Below are 14,741 nucleotides of genomic sequence, written 5' to 3'. Positions count from 1 at the left end.
AATAATTGTTCTTTTTGAATGTGTCCAGCATTACTTGTTTGACTTTTAGACACAAAATATTCAAACATTTGCCAAAAAGTCTCACCAAGTTAAGGAGGGATATTCTTAAGCAGCTTGTAGTTGTCTCAGATATAATTATATTGCTTAAGAAACAGAGCGACATGGGAGAACTACTGCTGGCAAAAATAAATACAGAAAGAATAAATAGTGGTAAATATATGTTACGCCAATGCTTTTCATCAAGCAGTGGTATTTAAGGGGTTGACAAGCAACCAATATTATAACAGAGTGCAGAATAACAAGGAAATAAACAGACATAAATAAAGACACACATAAAAAATATGTATAGTACTGATGAGGTTCAAACCTTTCTGATCGTTTTCCAATTTAATAAAAGGTTACATATATTTTTACCCATAATTGTGAATGTAATGTGTGTTTTAGGGGGGATTTTTTAATATCCTGAAAACTATTATTATAGAAATATTGAAACTCTGGAGCAGGGTAATGTGATCAAAACAGCAGGTTCCTCCATTACCCATCCAGGTTTTTCCACCAGAACATTCTACACTTTCAACACGTTTCTCTCGTGACACACACAAACTCAGAGTGCATTAAAGGAACCATCCCTGATCCTGCACAAAACTGTGAATAGTTTAGTTTTAGTCTGTAAGCCCCGCCCCCAACAGTCCCCCCCCCCCCCAACATTCACAAGACTAAATACACACCTCCAGCTCATGCACAATCCTACAGAGGAAACAAGGCGTCATCATGGGGCTGTTATTCGTTTTCTTAGACATAAATGGCTACTGCTTGGGTAAATTATATATTTTTTATGTGAACGGTCTACAATAGCATACAACGCCGCCGTGCACACCCTGGAGGAGCGGCTGTTTAGCGAATACACCGCAAAAGGCCAGCTCTTGTTTTACAAGAGCTGGCCTCCTGCCAGCATCTATTCTCAGTTTTGAATGACAGCCAGATTTATTACAAATCTAATATAACCTGGCAGGTACATGCATGCACACGCACGTATAGTTAATCCAATTTAAACCCCTAGCCCACACCTGTGGGTCAGGCCTACATTCAGATTTGTTAATCTTGTGTATGGGATGTTTGCCAAAGAAAGAGGGCAAGTCCTGGTAAGGAGATTACAACACCAGCTCACACAGAAAATCCTAAAATGTACACATGCTTCAGAGATGGGGAACAACTCAATGAGAAATGACGAGTTATGTTCAACAGAGGGACAGAAAACACAGATAATGAAAGAGAACGACAATCCGGCAGCTAGAGTCCCAGAGACTTCGGTTAGCTGGTGGCTAAGCAATAAGCAGAAGAAGAAAAATATGGTTACCTGACTACACATCCAACATAGATTACTGACTTTTAAATAGCCAGATTTCCTAATTCAGCTTGCTGGTTTTCCCGTGTCATCAGCAGCACTATTGTCCTGCCCAATCTTTCTTTAACCGGTCAATGGAGCTTAAGTCATTGAGTAAAAGAGCTTGGCCAGACAGACGCCTTGGCGTCCGAACCAGCCAGGAGCCGTGCCAACCAGCGAGTATTTAAAAAAACAGACAGCGGTACAGACAAGACCGAAACCGAACGAATAAAGAGATCAACTTGGATAAGATCGGGGAGGCCAGTGGTCATGTGCCCCAAAATCGTCCAGTCAAAAAACCAACTCAACACTAAACTAAGTATAATATTATTTTTATTAAATAAAATGAAGCATCACATTTCCTGTAGGAAAAGCATTTGTAAATTACTGTAACATCATGAACCTTAAATGGGTTTTGCAGGTTTTCCCGTTTAGAAGAAAGGTATCCAGTTAGCCAATTCTCTGGAACTCGATCACCTAAAAACTAGAACAAATTTAGTTTGTTCTCAGCAATAAGAACAGGACTTAGGTCACTCTTTCTTTAAAAACATTGCTTTATTCAGAGAAGTTGAATGAATTAATGAAAAATAAGTTTGGGGTCAAACGAGATTTTGAGTAAACATTATTGGGTAGATTATCTTACCCTTTGCTATGCAATTAAAGAGAATGCAAAAAGTGTGGTTATTAAGAAAACCCAAATACTTTGTTTTGTACCTAAAATTTTCCATAGTAAGAAGATTTTTTTTATAACCTTTGATGGAGGTGTAATCTGTGAACTGTGGCTGCTGGCCAGGACAAAATGAGTCCAGGGCCGCAAAAAGCCCTGCATGTAGCGACGGTGGGAAAAATGACATGTCTCTTTATTTGGTCAGCACCGTGGCTCACTCAGGACTTTTACTCTGCTAAACATATGATCCCCAGTTCACCTTAGACTGAGCTGGGAGTTACTGGAAGTGATGGATGCAGGCAAACGGATTGAAAGGGTTGAAATGAGCCAATGGGATCAGGCGATCTGCGACGAAAGGTACAAAGCTTTAAATCTGTCATGAAGGGCCTATTTTCTGCTGCGAAAGCATTTACAAGAGGAATGCGTGAACATGAAAAATCGAGGTTTCTAGAGAGCAATAACATCCCAGATGACTAGACTGGTAATCACTGTTTCTGTATGTATTCGGGGAAAGCAAAAACAATGAGTTTTTTTTTTCTTGGCTCTGTAGCCATTAAACTTTAGGCATCAACTCAAAATGTAGTTTCTGAAAGCAAATGATAGTGATTGTGACAAAAAAAAAGTGCAGGTTTTGTGTAGCATCTCTCTGGCTGTAGTGAGTGTAAAGCTTTCAGTTGAGTGACAAAATGCGTCGTCTTTTCTCTGTGTCTGAGCAAAATGAAGCTGCCACTGCTGATTTGCTAACTTCTCTCACAACCAGCTTCAGCTGGACAGTGTTGGCTCAAATTTTGAAAGAAATGGGATGGGATCTGGGAAGTTTTCAGCAGACGCTAGAAGGTGCCTTGGTTCTAGGCCTAGTTTTACATATAAGGGAGTTTTTAAATTGTGTCTAGTTGGAGCAGGATAGACCGGACCAGACTCTCTACTGAACATGTGTCCCATGCTCTTCTCCTTCTCATGAGAAGATAAGAAATTCTGAAAATCATCGATCTCTCTTGGTAATTAAGGAACGCAATGGGAGACTTTTTTTCTGGGCATTTGCCGTTGTCAACAGGACACCGACATGCTGAAGTGACTGTTCATCTTTGGAGCAGCTTTCTAGCCTCAACCTTAACTGCATTTCAAGAGAAGGAAGACTTCTGGACTTCGAAGTCCCTGGAGGGTCAGCGAGAGATCCAGCACGGGGACCCGGTTTTCCCAAGACGGTGGCTAAACCCTTAAAATGCCTCAGCCATGCAGATTTAAAATTGAACACAAAAAAACAAGGACTCTGTCCCTAGATCCCTGCTCTGATGTTAAACCCTCTTGAGTAAAACGCAGACTTACGCTCGTCTAACATTTAAATCAGGAATAATTTACTGTTTTTCACTGAGACGTCATTGCTGCCAGAAGTGAAGATGAAATTAGTAAAAATTGGCAGGAATGGATTGTTATGCGTGTGTTTATACTTGCTGACCACAGTTCTCGGCGCTCTGTTGAAAGCTTTGTCAGAGCGAGGTTTGCAAACCTGTATTTATATGGGTGTATGAATTCTTCATTTTTACCAAAGGGGGTGGGGTGGACAGGGGTGTTAATAACTATTTTATTTGCTTGAAGTTGCAATTGGCAAGGTGCTCACATGGGGGGGAGCTAACGCGATTTTTGCAGTTTCTCCTTCGATTGCGTGGTTTAACAGAGGGAATGAATTCATTAATAATCCACATCGTCAAACCATATGCTATCCCGTCTGTCCAGTTCCAGTCACGCTGCTCTAAAATCTTTCCTTTAACACTGCTTCCCCCCCCCCCCCCAAACCAGACAGACATGGAGGTCAGAACAGTTAATTTGACCTGAAACAAGGTTTAAAAAAAAATCTCACAAAAGCAAAACAAATAGATTCACCCATGAAACAGGACAGATCACTAAGCACATTTAATTGTAGTGTGAAGAGCTTCACTTGTACTCAGCACAGCTGCCAGCACATTGGGGAGTTTAAAAAGTAAAACTGCACATTTAAAAAGGTTGTTGTTAGTGATTTGTGACAACAATTTCTTATATTTGTTATTTTTTTTTCTTTAGTACAAAGAGACACTCCACGATGCAGAACAGACCGGTGATATTTCAGCTGCCTTATATTTCCCAAATAGATGATTTTCCTCTTCGTTTTTTCACGTTGTCCGAGAACAGTTCCCACAAAGATGGAGGGCGTCGCGTAAAATAAAAATGTCATCCATGCCCCACACACATCAATACGAGTTTCTGGTAATATGTGCAAATAGAAACACTGGTTATGGTCGTAGCTTGGATTTTTCAACACCGTTTGCCTTCACAGTTGTCGTCACGATCGTAGTAAGACGATTGGTCCTTCCGGTGTGCCGCAGTCCCCGCTTGGCTATTGTTGTCCGAGATTTGTTGTTGTTTTTTTAAAAGTGTAAACATTTTACTTCACAATGTGTAGCGCACAATACTTCTTTTTCGCATCATCCTCATCCGCTCTGTTTTCATTCCCACGTTGTACTTCTTCATCTGTCTCACATCTTTGTCACTTCTTCTGTCCCTCTGTATTCACATAATCAGTTGTTGCTGTTGTTGTTTTTACAATTGCACGATAACAACATCAACACGTGACGCCATTGATAGAAGTAGAAAATGCGTTTTCCGGAGCAGGGCTTGGCCTTGATGGGGGGGGGGGGGGAAGGGGGGGAGCTTAAAAAGAGGGTTTGATGGCGGTGACCTGTCACAACGTCACGAGTATTCATTTTGGACACACAAACGTAAGGCTGGAAGGGTGGGAACATAAGGCAGGAAAGGGGGACGAGTCAGGAGAGGAAGGTTTTTATAAGATTATTCTGCACAGTGTATCCTTGAATTAGAGGAGCAGACAGAGGAGGATTAATTTAATATCTTGCCAGCAGGTTTTTAATGCAGGATCTCCCGAGGGCCCGGTAATGTTGATGGTATTGAGGGAAGTCAAAGTAGTGTTCAAAGGTTACAATGGGAGAGATCCACTGCTCCTCTTGTAGGACACTGCCTTTTTTTAAAAGGATTTCATACCTCGTGAACCTTTTTACATTTAGTCCCATTACAACTGTAAACTTGACCGCGTTTTAGTAAGATTTCATGTGATAGACCAACAAAAAGCAGAAGATACTGTTTGTAAAGAGGACTGGGTACGAAGGAGTCAAACTTCTTCCCGTTTTGAAGCATACCTAATGAACAGCCCCTCTGGCCATTACTACACCGTAGATAAATACGAGCAAAACCAGTTGCCTTCAGTAATCACCTAATTAGTCAGTGGCGTCAACCTGTTTGTAATCTAAGCTCAGTATAAATCCAGCTGTTCTCTGAAGACTTCGGAGGTTTGCTTGAGAACATCAGACAACAAACGGCATCATGAAGACCAAGGATCCAATCAGACAGGTCAGTGGGAGAAGACGGCGAGAAGTTTAACGCAGGGTTGAGATCTACTAAAATAACCAAAGGTTTGAACATCTCACAGCTCTGAGCTCTGTTCAAGCCATTATATGAAAATGCAAAACAGTATGGCACTGCAGACCAACCCTGAACTGACTGGCTGGGCGAGGAGAGCAAAAATCAGAGAAGCAGCCAAGAAGCCCGTGGTGACACCGGAGGGTCTGCAGAGATCCACAGCTCCGGCTAGAGAATCTGTCAACAAGACAACATGCAGCCAGAGCTGTGGTGTACTGGGTTAAGAAAAATAAAAAAAAATCAAAGCATGATAATGTTAAAATGGACCAGTCAAAGACTAGACCTAAATCTGATCTAGAATCTGTAGCGACCTCTGCAAACTGATGTGCACACATGCTCTCCATCCAATCTCAGTGAGCCTCCGCTGTTTTGTTAATGGACAAAACGTTCAGTCTCTTGGGGACCTGAACTGGCAGAGACATTCCCCAAAACACCCGCAGCCGTTTATTGCAGGTTAAAGTCGTCCTAGTATCGACTCAGTAAGGGAATACAAATGCGTGCCACACTTTTCAGATATTTATAGTTTATTGCCTTTAACTTCTCAATTAGTTGGGCTCTTTTTGTTGTTAAGACAATTCTTATTTCCAGACAGGAAACACACAAAATAACTCAATTAAACAGTACTTTGAGTTGGTTTATCACATCAAATCTATATGAAAAGTGTTGAAGGTTCTCGGCTGTAACGCGAGAAAATGTGAAAGCAAAATCCAACGGGTCTGCCCTTTTGCAAGGCGCTGTGAAGAAAGAGAGGGCAGGAGAGGCTGAAGAGGTAACCCGCAGCTCAGTTTATCTCCTCTAACCCCGCTCCTCGTCCTCTTTTATTCTGCCGCAGCAGGACTTTCTCTTCTCTCTGGTTTTGTTGTTGACTTTTGTAGATTTATCTCTGACCTTTGTCCTTCCTCGGCTCTGCATTTTTCTTCTTCGAAGCTCCGCTGATTATCTCCTCTGCAGCTGGCTTGGCTTTATAGTGAAACAACTGCATTTCTCTGATAATACAAGCACTGTTTCAAGGCTTTCCTTGACACACTGGAGGGCCTTCATGGTTCAAAGAGCATCTTTCATAGACAAGAATAATTAGTTTCAACATTGTTGGGGAGTAATTGTTTCTCATGAGGGTGAACACTCCTATTATTTGGGGTAGCGGCGGGGAAGAGTTGAATGACATTAAGTCCATTTTCAAATAAAGTTTTATGGTTTCCCTCCTCCATCGAACCAGCATTATGTCTCTCTCTTCTCAACTCCATCTAGAATGCTTGTATATGGCAGTAGGCCTCCATGGAAGCCAGCAGGATGTAGATCAGCCACATCGAGACGAACAGCAGCGACGTTAGCAACTTGCAAGTCCGTGGCCCGCCCAGCTCACCTCCGGCCACCGACGGCCGGCGGCGGTAGAGAAGCGTCAGCACGCACAACACGGCCATGATGGTGAAGAGGGTGACGGAGAAGGCCAGGTTCCCCGGGTCCACCTTGAAAGGCTCGCCCTTAGAGCGCCAGGCGATGGCAGCAATGGTCCACGCCACACCGATGCCCAAGAAGACGTTGACGGCGTTGGAACCGGTGACATTGCCGATGGAGGCGTCGGCGTACTGGTCCTGGATGGCTGCGACCTTACTGGCAAAAGTATCTGAGGAGACAGCGAAGAAGTCAATATTTAATTTAGGGGGTTTTGTAAAGGGAAAAAACCCTTCAGTGCTGGCAGAAGACATACACGACATAAACATCAAAGAACCTAAAATATCATTTGTATTTATTTCACTGTCGCTTCATGCTTGCTCAGTATGAGGGATTGCTGCAAAGCCATGGTCAATGTAGACGACTCTCCCTGTGGCTCTACGCTTCTTCAGGAGGAGTGAATGCTGCTTGTCGGGACTTTGATGCAATCAACTTTGTTCTCTTTGATAGGACAATTTTTGACCAATCTGTATAATCTGATTGAATTTGACTTTGTAAAGTGCCTTGAGATGACATGTTTCATGAATTGGTGCTATATAAATAAAATTGAATTGAATTGAATCTCAATGTAGACCAAAACCAAAAAATAAGTAGAAGTAAAATACAAGATTGCAGGACACAGATGGAAAAATATTAATCGGATATGCAACAAAAAAGAAAAATCTGTAAGCAAGATACACCAAATCCATGTTTGAGACCATTAGATGCTGCAGGAATTATCATACTTCATGTGATGTGGAGCTAAATCAGTGACAGCTTGCAATGACATTGAAAAAGAGATTTGGTATTGTAAACACTAAAACACACAAACAGCCTCTACTGTGCTTTCTTCCCTTACTCTGCTGCTTTCTGTTTTAGCTGTAGTGTCAGAAAGGTCAGATCAGAGACCTCGAGCTGTAGCTTTCTTAGAACTTTTAGTGATGAAGCTCGTTCCAGTGAAACTTTATCCTGAATGGAAACAATTCTCCCATTTTAGCTGTCCACTTTTTAATAAGGCAAAAGTGCAATACGCTTTTTTAACGTTCTGGACCAACAATGATTTCCCTACAGAAAATCTGACTTTAGAATTCTGAGAAAAAAATCAGAATTGAATAGACTTTTTTAAAAAACATTTTTAATGGCCCTAATCCTCTTCCGTGAAATCCCACTACAACTTTTGGGGTAATTATTTATTTATTTATTACTCAGGACCTCCTTAAATCCCTTACCTGTCTTAGTAAAATCTATTGATGTTTTGGGTTGTAATGTGAGAAAAAAATCCAAAAGGGAAGAAATATTTTTTAAAGTCCTGCAGATAAGAAATACAATTCAAAGGTCAAATTTGAAGTGCTGATACTCAAATACTTATAAACAACGCAGACAAATTAGCTAAATAACCCTCTCAAACCGTGTTCTGGTTGGAAACTGCTCCGTCGTTGTCTGAAATAGCAAAATTACTGTGACTGGGCCTTATAATTGCTGAGTGTAATAATGTGAAGAGCTCAGAACTGAAACTGGGAAAATCTTGAGAGAAGATGAGTGTTCCTCACAAGAAGATTACAACTCTGTGCACGGCAGCAAACTCTCCCCGTGGAGAATATAATCACTTTTTTTCAACCGCAGTTTTGCAGCCCGCAGGTCAAAATGATGGATGAACCAATAGGAAATACACAACACCCAATAAAAGGAAGTGGGAAAGCAATAATAAATAGTTCCAGATCGAGTATCAGGGCTGGAATCACATGTAAAGAAAGGAGGATTATGCAAGACTGAGATACACGACACTCAGAAAGTAAATAAATTAGCATTAGAGTGCGTTGTGAGAGCAGAGACAGATCCATGTTTACGTCTCCACTCCCAGCACAGCTGTGGCAGCAGCTCACTTCGATATGGCTTCTCAGAGACCTCCCTGCAAGCCATCAAAGCTGCCACCTGGAAGAGCAGCGCTTGAGCTATTTCTATAACTCATACCGCGGAGCCACAATAAACTTGCTGGCGAGAGCAATGAGGTAGGGAATTGAATTAAAACCTGGGGACAAACCGTCCCCTCCGGGTGGAGACCAACTCAGCCTGAAGGCTGTGATGGAGTCTGCTTCTTACAACTCAGATTGGATTTTCAGCCTCCCTGTTGGAGCAGCTGGGGGGGGGGGGGGGGGAGAGACTGACAGTCCCTGATTCTTTCATTTACTTGCCTGTCTCAAGTAAACTTTGGCAGAGATACCGAACTGTATGTTTAAACAGGGAGCTAACATGCCATACATGGAGGAGAAATGTGTAGCAAAATGTCACAAAAAAAATGCTTTTACCTTGGTTCTCGAATTATACCTCACGTTCTAAGTAGTAAAGTTATATTTTAAAAGTACATTTCCCCTAATGTATGCAGTATGTACACACCAACAACTTTGGCTGGGCCACTCTAAAATTGTATTACTTTCAGTAATAAGAAACATGTTACTGCAATTAAAATATTTCCTTAAACCCTAAATGTGCCCTACCTTGCCCAAGTTATGTTACAGCTTTTGTAATATATTCTGTGTGAAAAAGATATAGTTTTACCGAATTCCTACCATATAGCCATATTTAAGTAATTTTATTACTATGACAAATCAAAGGCAGAATATAGTCAAATGTTTCTTTCCTGATGTAGAAAGTTCATTTCACTCAGTGCTTCTGTGTGTTAGCTTTTTGAAGGGCCATTGGTTGGGCTATTATTGCTTTTACACTTATCTTGTTCTGTTTGGTCCTAAAGTCAAAGGCTCAGTGGTTCTGTATGCATCTGTCATTAACAGACCTACTGTCGTCATTACCACTGTGTGTCCTTTGTTTTTTTACCCCCATAGAAAGCCCTCCTGGTCCGGTGGTTCTGTATTTAGGCGTCTCTCTCTTTCTTAGGACGGAGCCATTGATGGTACTCAGCAGGGACATGGTGGTATCATTAACTGTAAAGTTGTTGTTTTTTGTGTTTCTCCTCCCTGTCCTGTCAACTCACAAACAGTTGAGGAATATGGCTGCTCATACAGAGCATGGTGCTATGGAGGGTTTCTTCCCGCTAAAAGGAAGCAGTTCCACTCCACTGTTGCCACATGCTTGCTCAGATAGGGAATCGCTTCAAAGTCAGTGGCTGCGTGCAATCTGCTGGGCTTCCTCGGATAATCTTTTACAAAATCGACTAAGCTGTATTATGACTGACTGAGTTGGGCCGTATGTTACTGAATCTGAATCCGACCATACTTAAACCAGTCTAATCAGGAAATTTCTCTCCTTTGATCACTTGGAGTGCATTTGTGTTGTTATCTTAAAAGACAGCATCACACCTGGCAACGGGGCCAACCACACCTCTTCACTAAAATAAAATATTTTATAATTTCCTTAATTAGTCGCTTTCAGCAGCATCTGAATCGCTCTTAAGCTAAAACTCCTAGGTAGGAGTTTTTAGGCTTAGACAGGAGCTCTCTGACAGGACTCTGAGTACAGGCACTGATGTGTTTCAATAATAGAATATATATTGGACTGTGTTTGGACGATTCTTTAAAGATCCACATGAACCGCACCTTTTTCTTGTAAAGTGCTGGAGGATTGCGTTTGCAGTAAACTGTGATGATTTGAACTGATTATGAAAGTGACGATTGACGTCAACGTGCTGAAGATGATGATTTATATCGCTGATTTAGGTGAGCTATCCTCCCTGCAGTCCCCATCCCAAACAATTGGTGTTACTACAGAAAAAAAACAACGATACTCAGGAAAATTGGGATGTAGGAATTAACATCAAACGTATCATGTGATGTCCTACACCATTTAACATTACAAAAGATTTTATGTTATTTAATGTTGGTGAGTAAAGTAAACCTAATTTACCAATTTGAAAACTTTTAGGTTACAAAAATTGCAGAAAAAAAACTGTGATGCCACTCTATCTCACCTGGTACCGATGTCCCCAAAGCCACAAAGACCACGGCCGTCACGGAGTCCTTCAGTCCTATCGTGCAGCCGAAGTGTGACGCCAGGTCACCGGTGACGGCGGTGAGGACCCCGATCAGTGCTATGGAGACGAAGAAGCAGGCCCAGCCATTCCAGTACTCTGTGGGCGGGACAAAGGCAAAGAGGACCTTCCAGAAGACGGTGAGGAAGTGCATGATGTAGTCGAAGCAGGAAGGTAGCCGCTCTTCGCCACTCTCCTCCTCGTCATCATCTCCTTCAGAAGCAGAAGTTTAAAAATGAACGATGGTAGGACACATGAACTAACGCTCTTATAACAGAAAGAAATTGAGACAGAAAAACCGCTTTTTCATTTTATTTTTTTACTATGACAAAAATGAAAGAAATTAAGTAAGTTTAGCTTAATTTATCAATGTGCTAGCTGCAGATGGTAGCTTAGTTTGGTTTAGATGGCTTAACTTTCCCACCACATGCCAGTGGTAGGCTTCTGCTAAATTCATATATTAACTTGTTTATTTTATTTCAGTGTCATTTCCAGATGCTAGTAGCAGGTGGTAGCTCCGACAAGCTAACTAAATCTAGCATTTACTGTAGCAAACCACACCCTCAGTCAACCTATCTAAACCTATTATTGTGGGCACAAAAGCACACTAGAGATTCCATACTGTCATTTTTTTCTTAGACATAGACGAAACCGCTGAGTGTGAAAAAGTATGTAGCTCTTTGGTTTTTAGCTAGGTCCTGCTAACCAAGTGAGCAAGTGTGACAGATCCAGTGACTGCTGCTATCTTACAGCTTTCTGCTGATTATATATTCAGAAAAATCAGTTATATTTTACCACAATATGAGGCACTTTAAATACTTATTTTATTTAAGTTAGTTTGAAGTTACACAAGTAAAGTGAAGTCTGTTCTCAGCTCATTGTGTAACATTTTGTTAGATTTTTATTGTTTGCAATGGCAGGGCCGCCATCTTGTTTTAAAAGTGTGTTTCACGGCTTGTATTTAGTTGCACTTTAAATTCAGCTCAACTCCCAGATGATGAAATGTTTGACAGAAAAGTACGTTTTTTTTGGGGGGGGGGGGGGGGGGGGGAACTGTCTTCAATGTATTTTAACACAATGCTAAGAAGGGAACGCATCAGGAAGGATCTTAGAAAACTATTATTGCTGCCCATTAATCATGGATCTGACAGCAATAAGGTTAATGTTTTAACAAGTTATTTTAATGTGGACAACATCTGTGCTTTTACCTGTGATTTACACATTTTATAAACACCTTTCTGGGATTTTCTTTTTTCACAGTATGTTTGCGCTTGTCTCCATTGTTTACCATGAAGTAACAACGATCAGCTGATTCATTTAAATGCGCATTAAATATCCTGGTTCTTTGCATTGTGCCTATATGGTTGAATCTAGGAGTGTAGAGGCAGAACCTGGTACGCAGATGTTCAGGTGAAGCTGTTATTTATACAGGAAAATTGCTTTCTGGTGCACGTGGTTTGATAAATAACAATTTGATTTTGCTGTACGCCATTTTCTGTTTTTAGACGTATGCAAAATTGTTAGTATAGATAATACGCCGTGTTTTATAAATGAGACCCCAGCTCACTTTCACTAAATTCCAACATGTAAAACTCTAGAACTGAAAGAGGGTGTAGCTTCTTTGCTTAAAAACTTAGACAAAGATAGTAGCATTTTTCTGTTGTAGCACAGGTGTCAAACTCAAGGCCCGCGGGCCGAGTCCTGCCCGTCAAGGTAAATTATCCGGCCCTCAAGAGCCAAAAAAAAGGCATATCATGTCATAAAGTAGAGGCATATATCCTTTTAAAGTATATAAAGTGGCTAAAACTGTGCCTCCTGTAAGTGTAACTCACCCCAATATCAACTTTTTTTGCAGATAAACTGTATAAACTGGGCCTAAGGTTGCTACTTTTATGTTACTGTGCATTTTTTTATACTTCTATTTAAACTGGAATGAAATAATGAAATGAAAAATATCGTCTATACACGTACAACCGGCCCTTTTAATGACTTCATGACGCCAAAGTGGTCCCCCTATAGAAATGAGTTTGACACCCCTGTGTTAGAGGATCATAGCAACGATTCATTTCTTTCACAACAATGCTTTAACCAAAGCTGCTGCCTCGGTATAACAGTATACTGTTTTTTTTCTATAGCAGAAAACACCACAGTTAGTGATTGTGCATTACCTGCGCTGACGGTGACGGCATTGACAAACTGCTCCCTCCAGCTGCTGCTCCCCACCACCAAGGCCAGGTTTGTCTTCTTGATCAACTTATCTACAGTATTCTACAACCACGCACACAGAAAAACAAGCATGCAAGTGCATACAGACCAGAGAGAGCAAGAAAGACACAACCCAAAGTTGTCGATTCACACAGAAATTTTTTTAAAAAAAAATACAGTTTTCAAGTCTGGAAAACCACAACCCAAGTGTCAGAAATATATTTAGGCACAGAGTTTGAGGTACAGGATGTGTTAATTTAAAAAGTGCTTGGATGTCATCTCTTAGTGATGCTTCCAATAAATCAGTGATCTGCCCTGAGTCACTTCGTCTGACTTTTCTGACGAAAGCGAACGGGGGGGAAAATGCAACCATAAAATAAGCAGCGAAGCAGCTTAAGTGACCAGCAGTCACTATCCTAGTTCATCTGACAGGGTTTAGAGGAAAGCCTGCAAGATTTACTGTATGTGTGTGAAAGGGAGCAAGGAAAGAAAAACGTACTTATTTTTGTTGTATAAATAAGAAACATCAGCAATGAATCACTGCTTGTCTGTGTTTGTGGAGGAAGACAATTAAGGATCTAATTAAGGTTCGGGATGGGAAAGACAATGCAGGCGGAGTGAAGAACGAGAATCGCATGCATGAGAGAGAGAGAGAGTGATACCTTTTCAGCATGCCTAAGAAGAGTATTTACTGCTTTCTGCACACGCGCAGAGACACACACACACACACAACAGAAATGGACAAATGAGGCAAAGTAAATGAGTGAACAAAAGTACACAAATGATTTGATACATTCAGAATCAAACATAATGAGGAAATGGAAAATGGAGCAAATGGAGCAACACAATGGGGGTAAAAAAAAAAAGGTGACAATACATGTCGTAATGAGCTGCTTGCAGGAAATGCCAAGTTTATTTGCAATGATCTATGCATTGATGATTTCACCATTTCTATGATCTACGGTCCACCGCTAAATTAATTACATTCAAAAAGATGAAAAATGTAATAAATTTAGCTTTTTTTTTAATTTCCTGGATCAGTGAGTGACCAGCTCTGATCTGAATCATCTTGTTACTGAAAAGTGCCTTGGCTAGCAACTTATTGTTCCTATTGGAGTCTGATTCCTGGCAGAAAAAAGACTGTTAATAAGACTTTTAGTCATTTTGTTAGTCTGATTTAATACGCTGCATGGTCCATTACATAACCACAAAATATTTAATGTACAAGAGGGAGCCGGGTTTCTTTTGAAATTCTTTTTTTAGAGGAAACATAAATCAAATCTTTCTCTACCATGTATCTACAAAAAGTACTCCTAGTTCTAAAATTTTAGCACATCTTCACACAATGTTTAATGTGAATTGGAAAGAAAACATGTGGTTTTCATCATTTTTGACAAAAGAAAATCTGAAAATGGAGGGAATTTGTGTTGAGCCCCCCTGACTCAATCCTTTATGTAGACACTTTTCACTCCACCTACAGCTGTAAGTCTTTTAGTTTGTTTGTCTGCCAGTTTTGCAACTACAGAAACTAAAACCTTTGTTCATATTCCTTTGCTAAATAGCTCAAACTTAATAAGATTGGAGGGAGTGCATATTGACGCACA

The 14,741-nt window shown here is 40.8% G+C and overlaps 1 protein-coding gene across 2 annotated transcripts in view; it reads right to left on the bottom strand.

Moving 5' to 3' along the window:
• Positions 1-5,691: 5,691 nt before the first annotated feature.
• Positions 5,692-14,741, bottom strand: part of LOC105926440 (sodium/calcium exchanger 1) — a 138,689-nt gene continuing 129,639 nt past the window's right edge. Inside the window, exons 14-17 of one of the 2 annotated variants that reach the window (XM_012862755.3) lie at positions 13,800-13,835; positions 13,101-13,200; positions 10,873-11,145; positions 5,692-7,143 (exon numbers count right to left, since the gene is read on the bottom strand). In XM_012862755.3, the coding sequence (XP_012718209.2) occupies positions 6,764-7,143; positions 10,873-11,145; positions 13,101-13,200; positions 13,800-13,835 (789 nt within the window). In that variant the 3' untranslated portion in view covers positions 5,692-6,763. The remainder of the gene's footprint in view (positions 7,144-10,872; positions 11,146-13,100; positions 13,201-13,799; positions 13,836-14,741) is intronic. The other variant, XM_012862766.3, reaches the window with a different exon arrangement.

This window comes from Fundulus heteroclitus, chromosome 14 (assembly GCF_011125445.2).
Source record: "Fundulus heteroclitus isolate FHET01 chromosome 14, MU-UCD_Fhet_4.1, whole genome shotgun sequence".
Classification (NCBI taxonomy): Eukaryota; Metazoa; Chordata; class Actinopteri; order Cyprinodontiformes; family Fundulidae; genus Fundulus; species Fundulus heteroclitus.
This window is presented reverse-complemented; position numbering and strand designations above follow the sequence as displayed.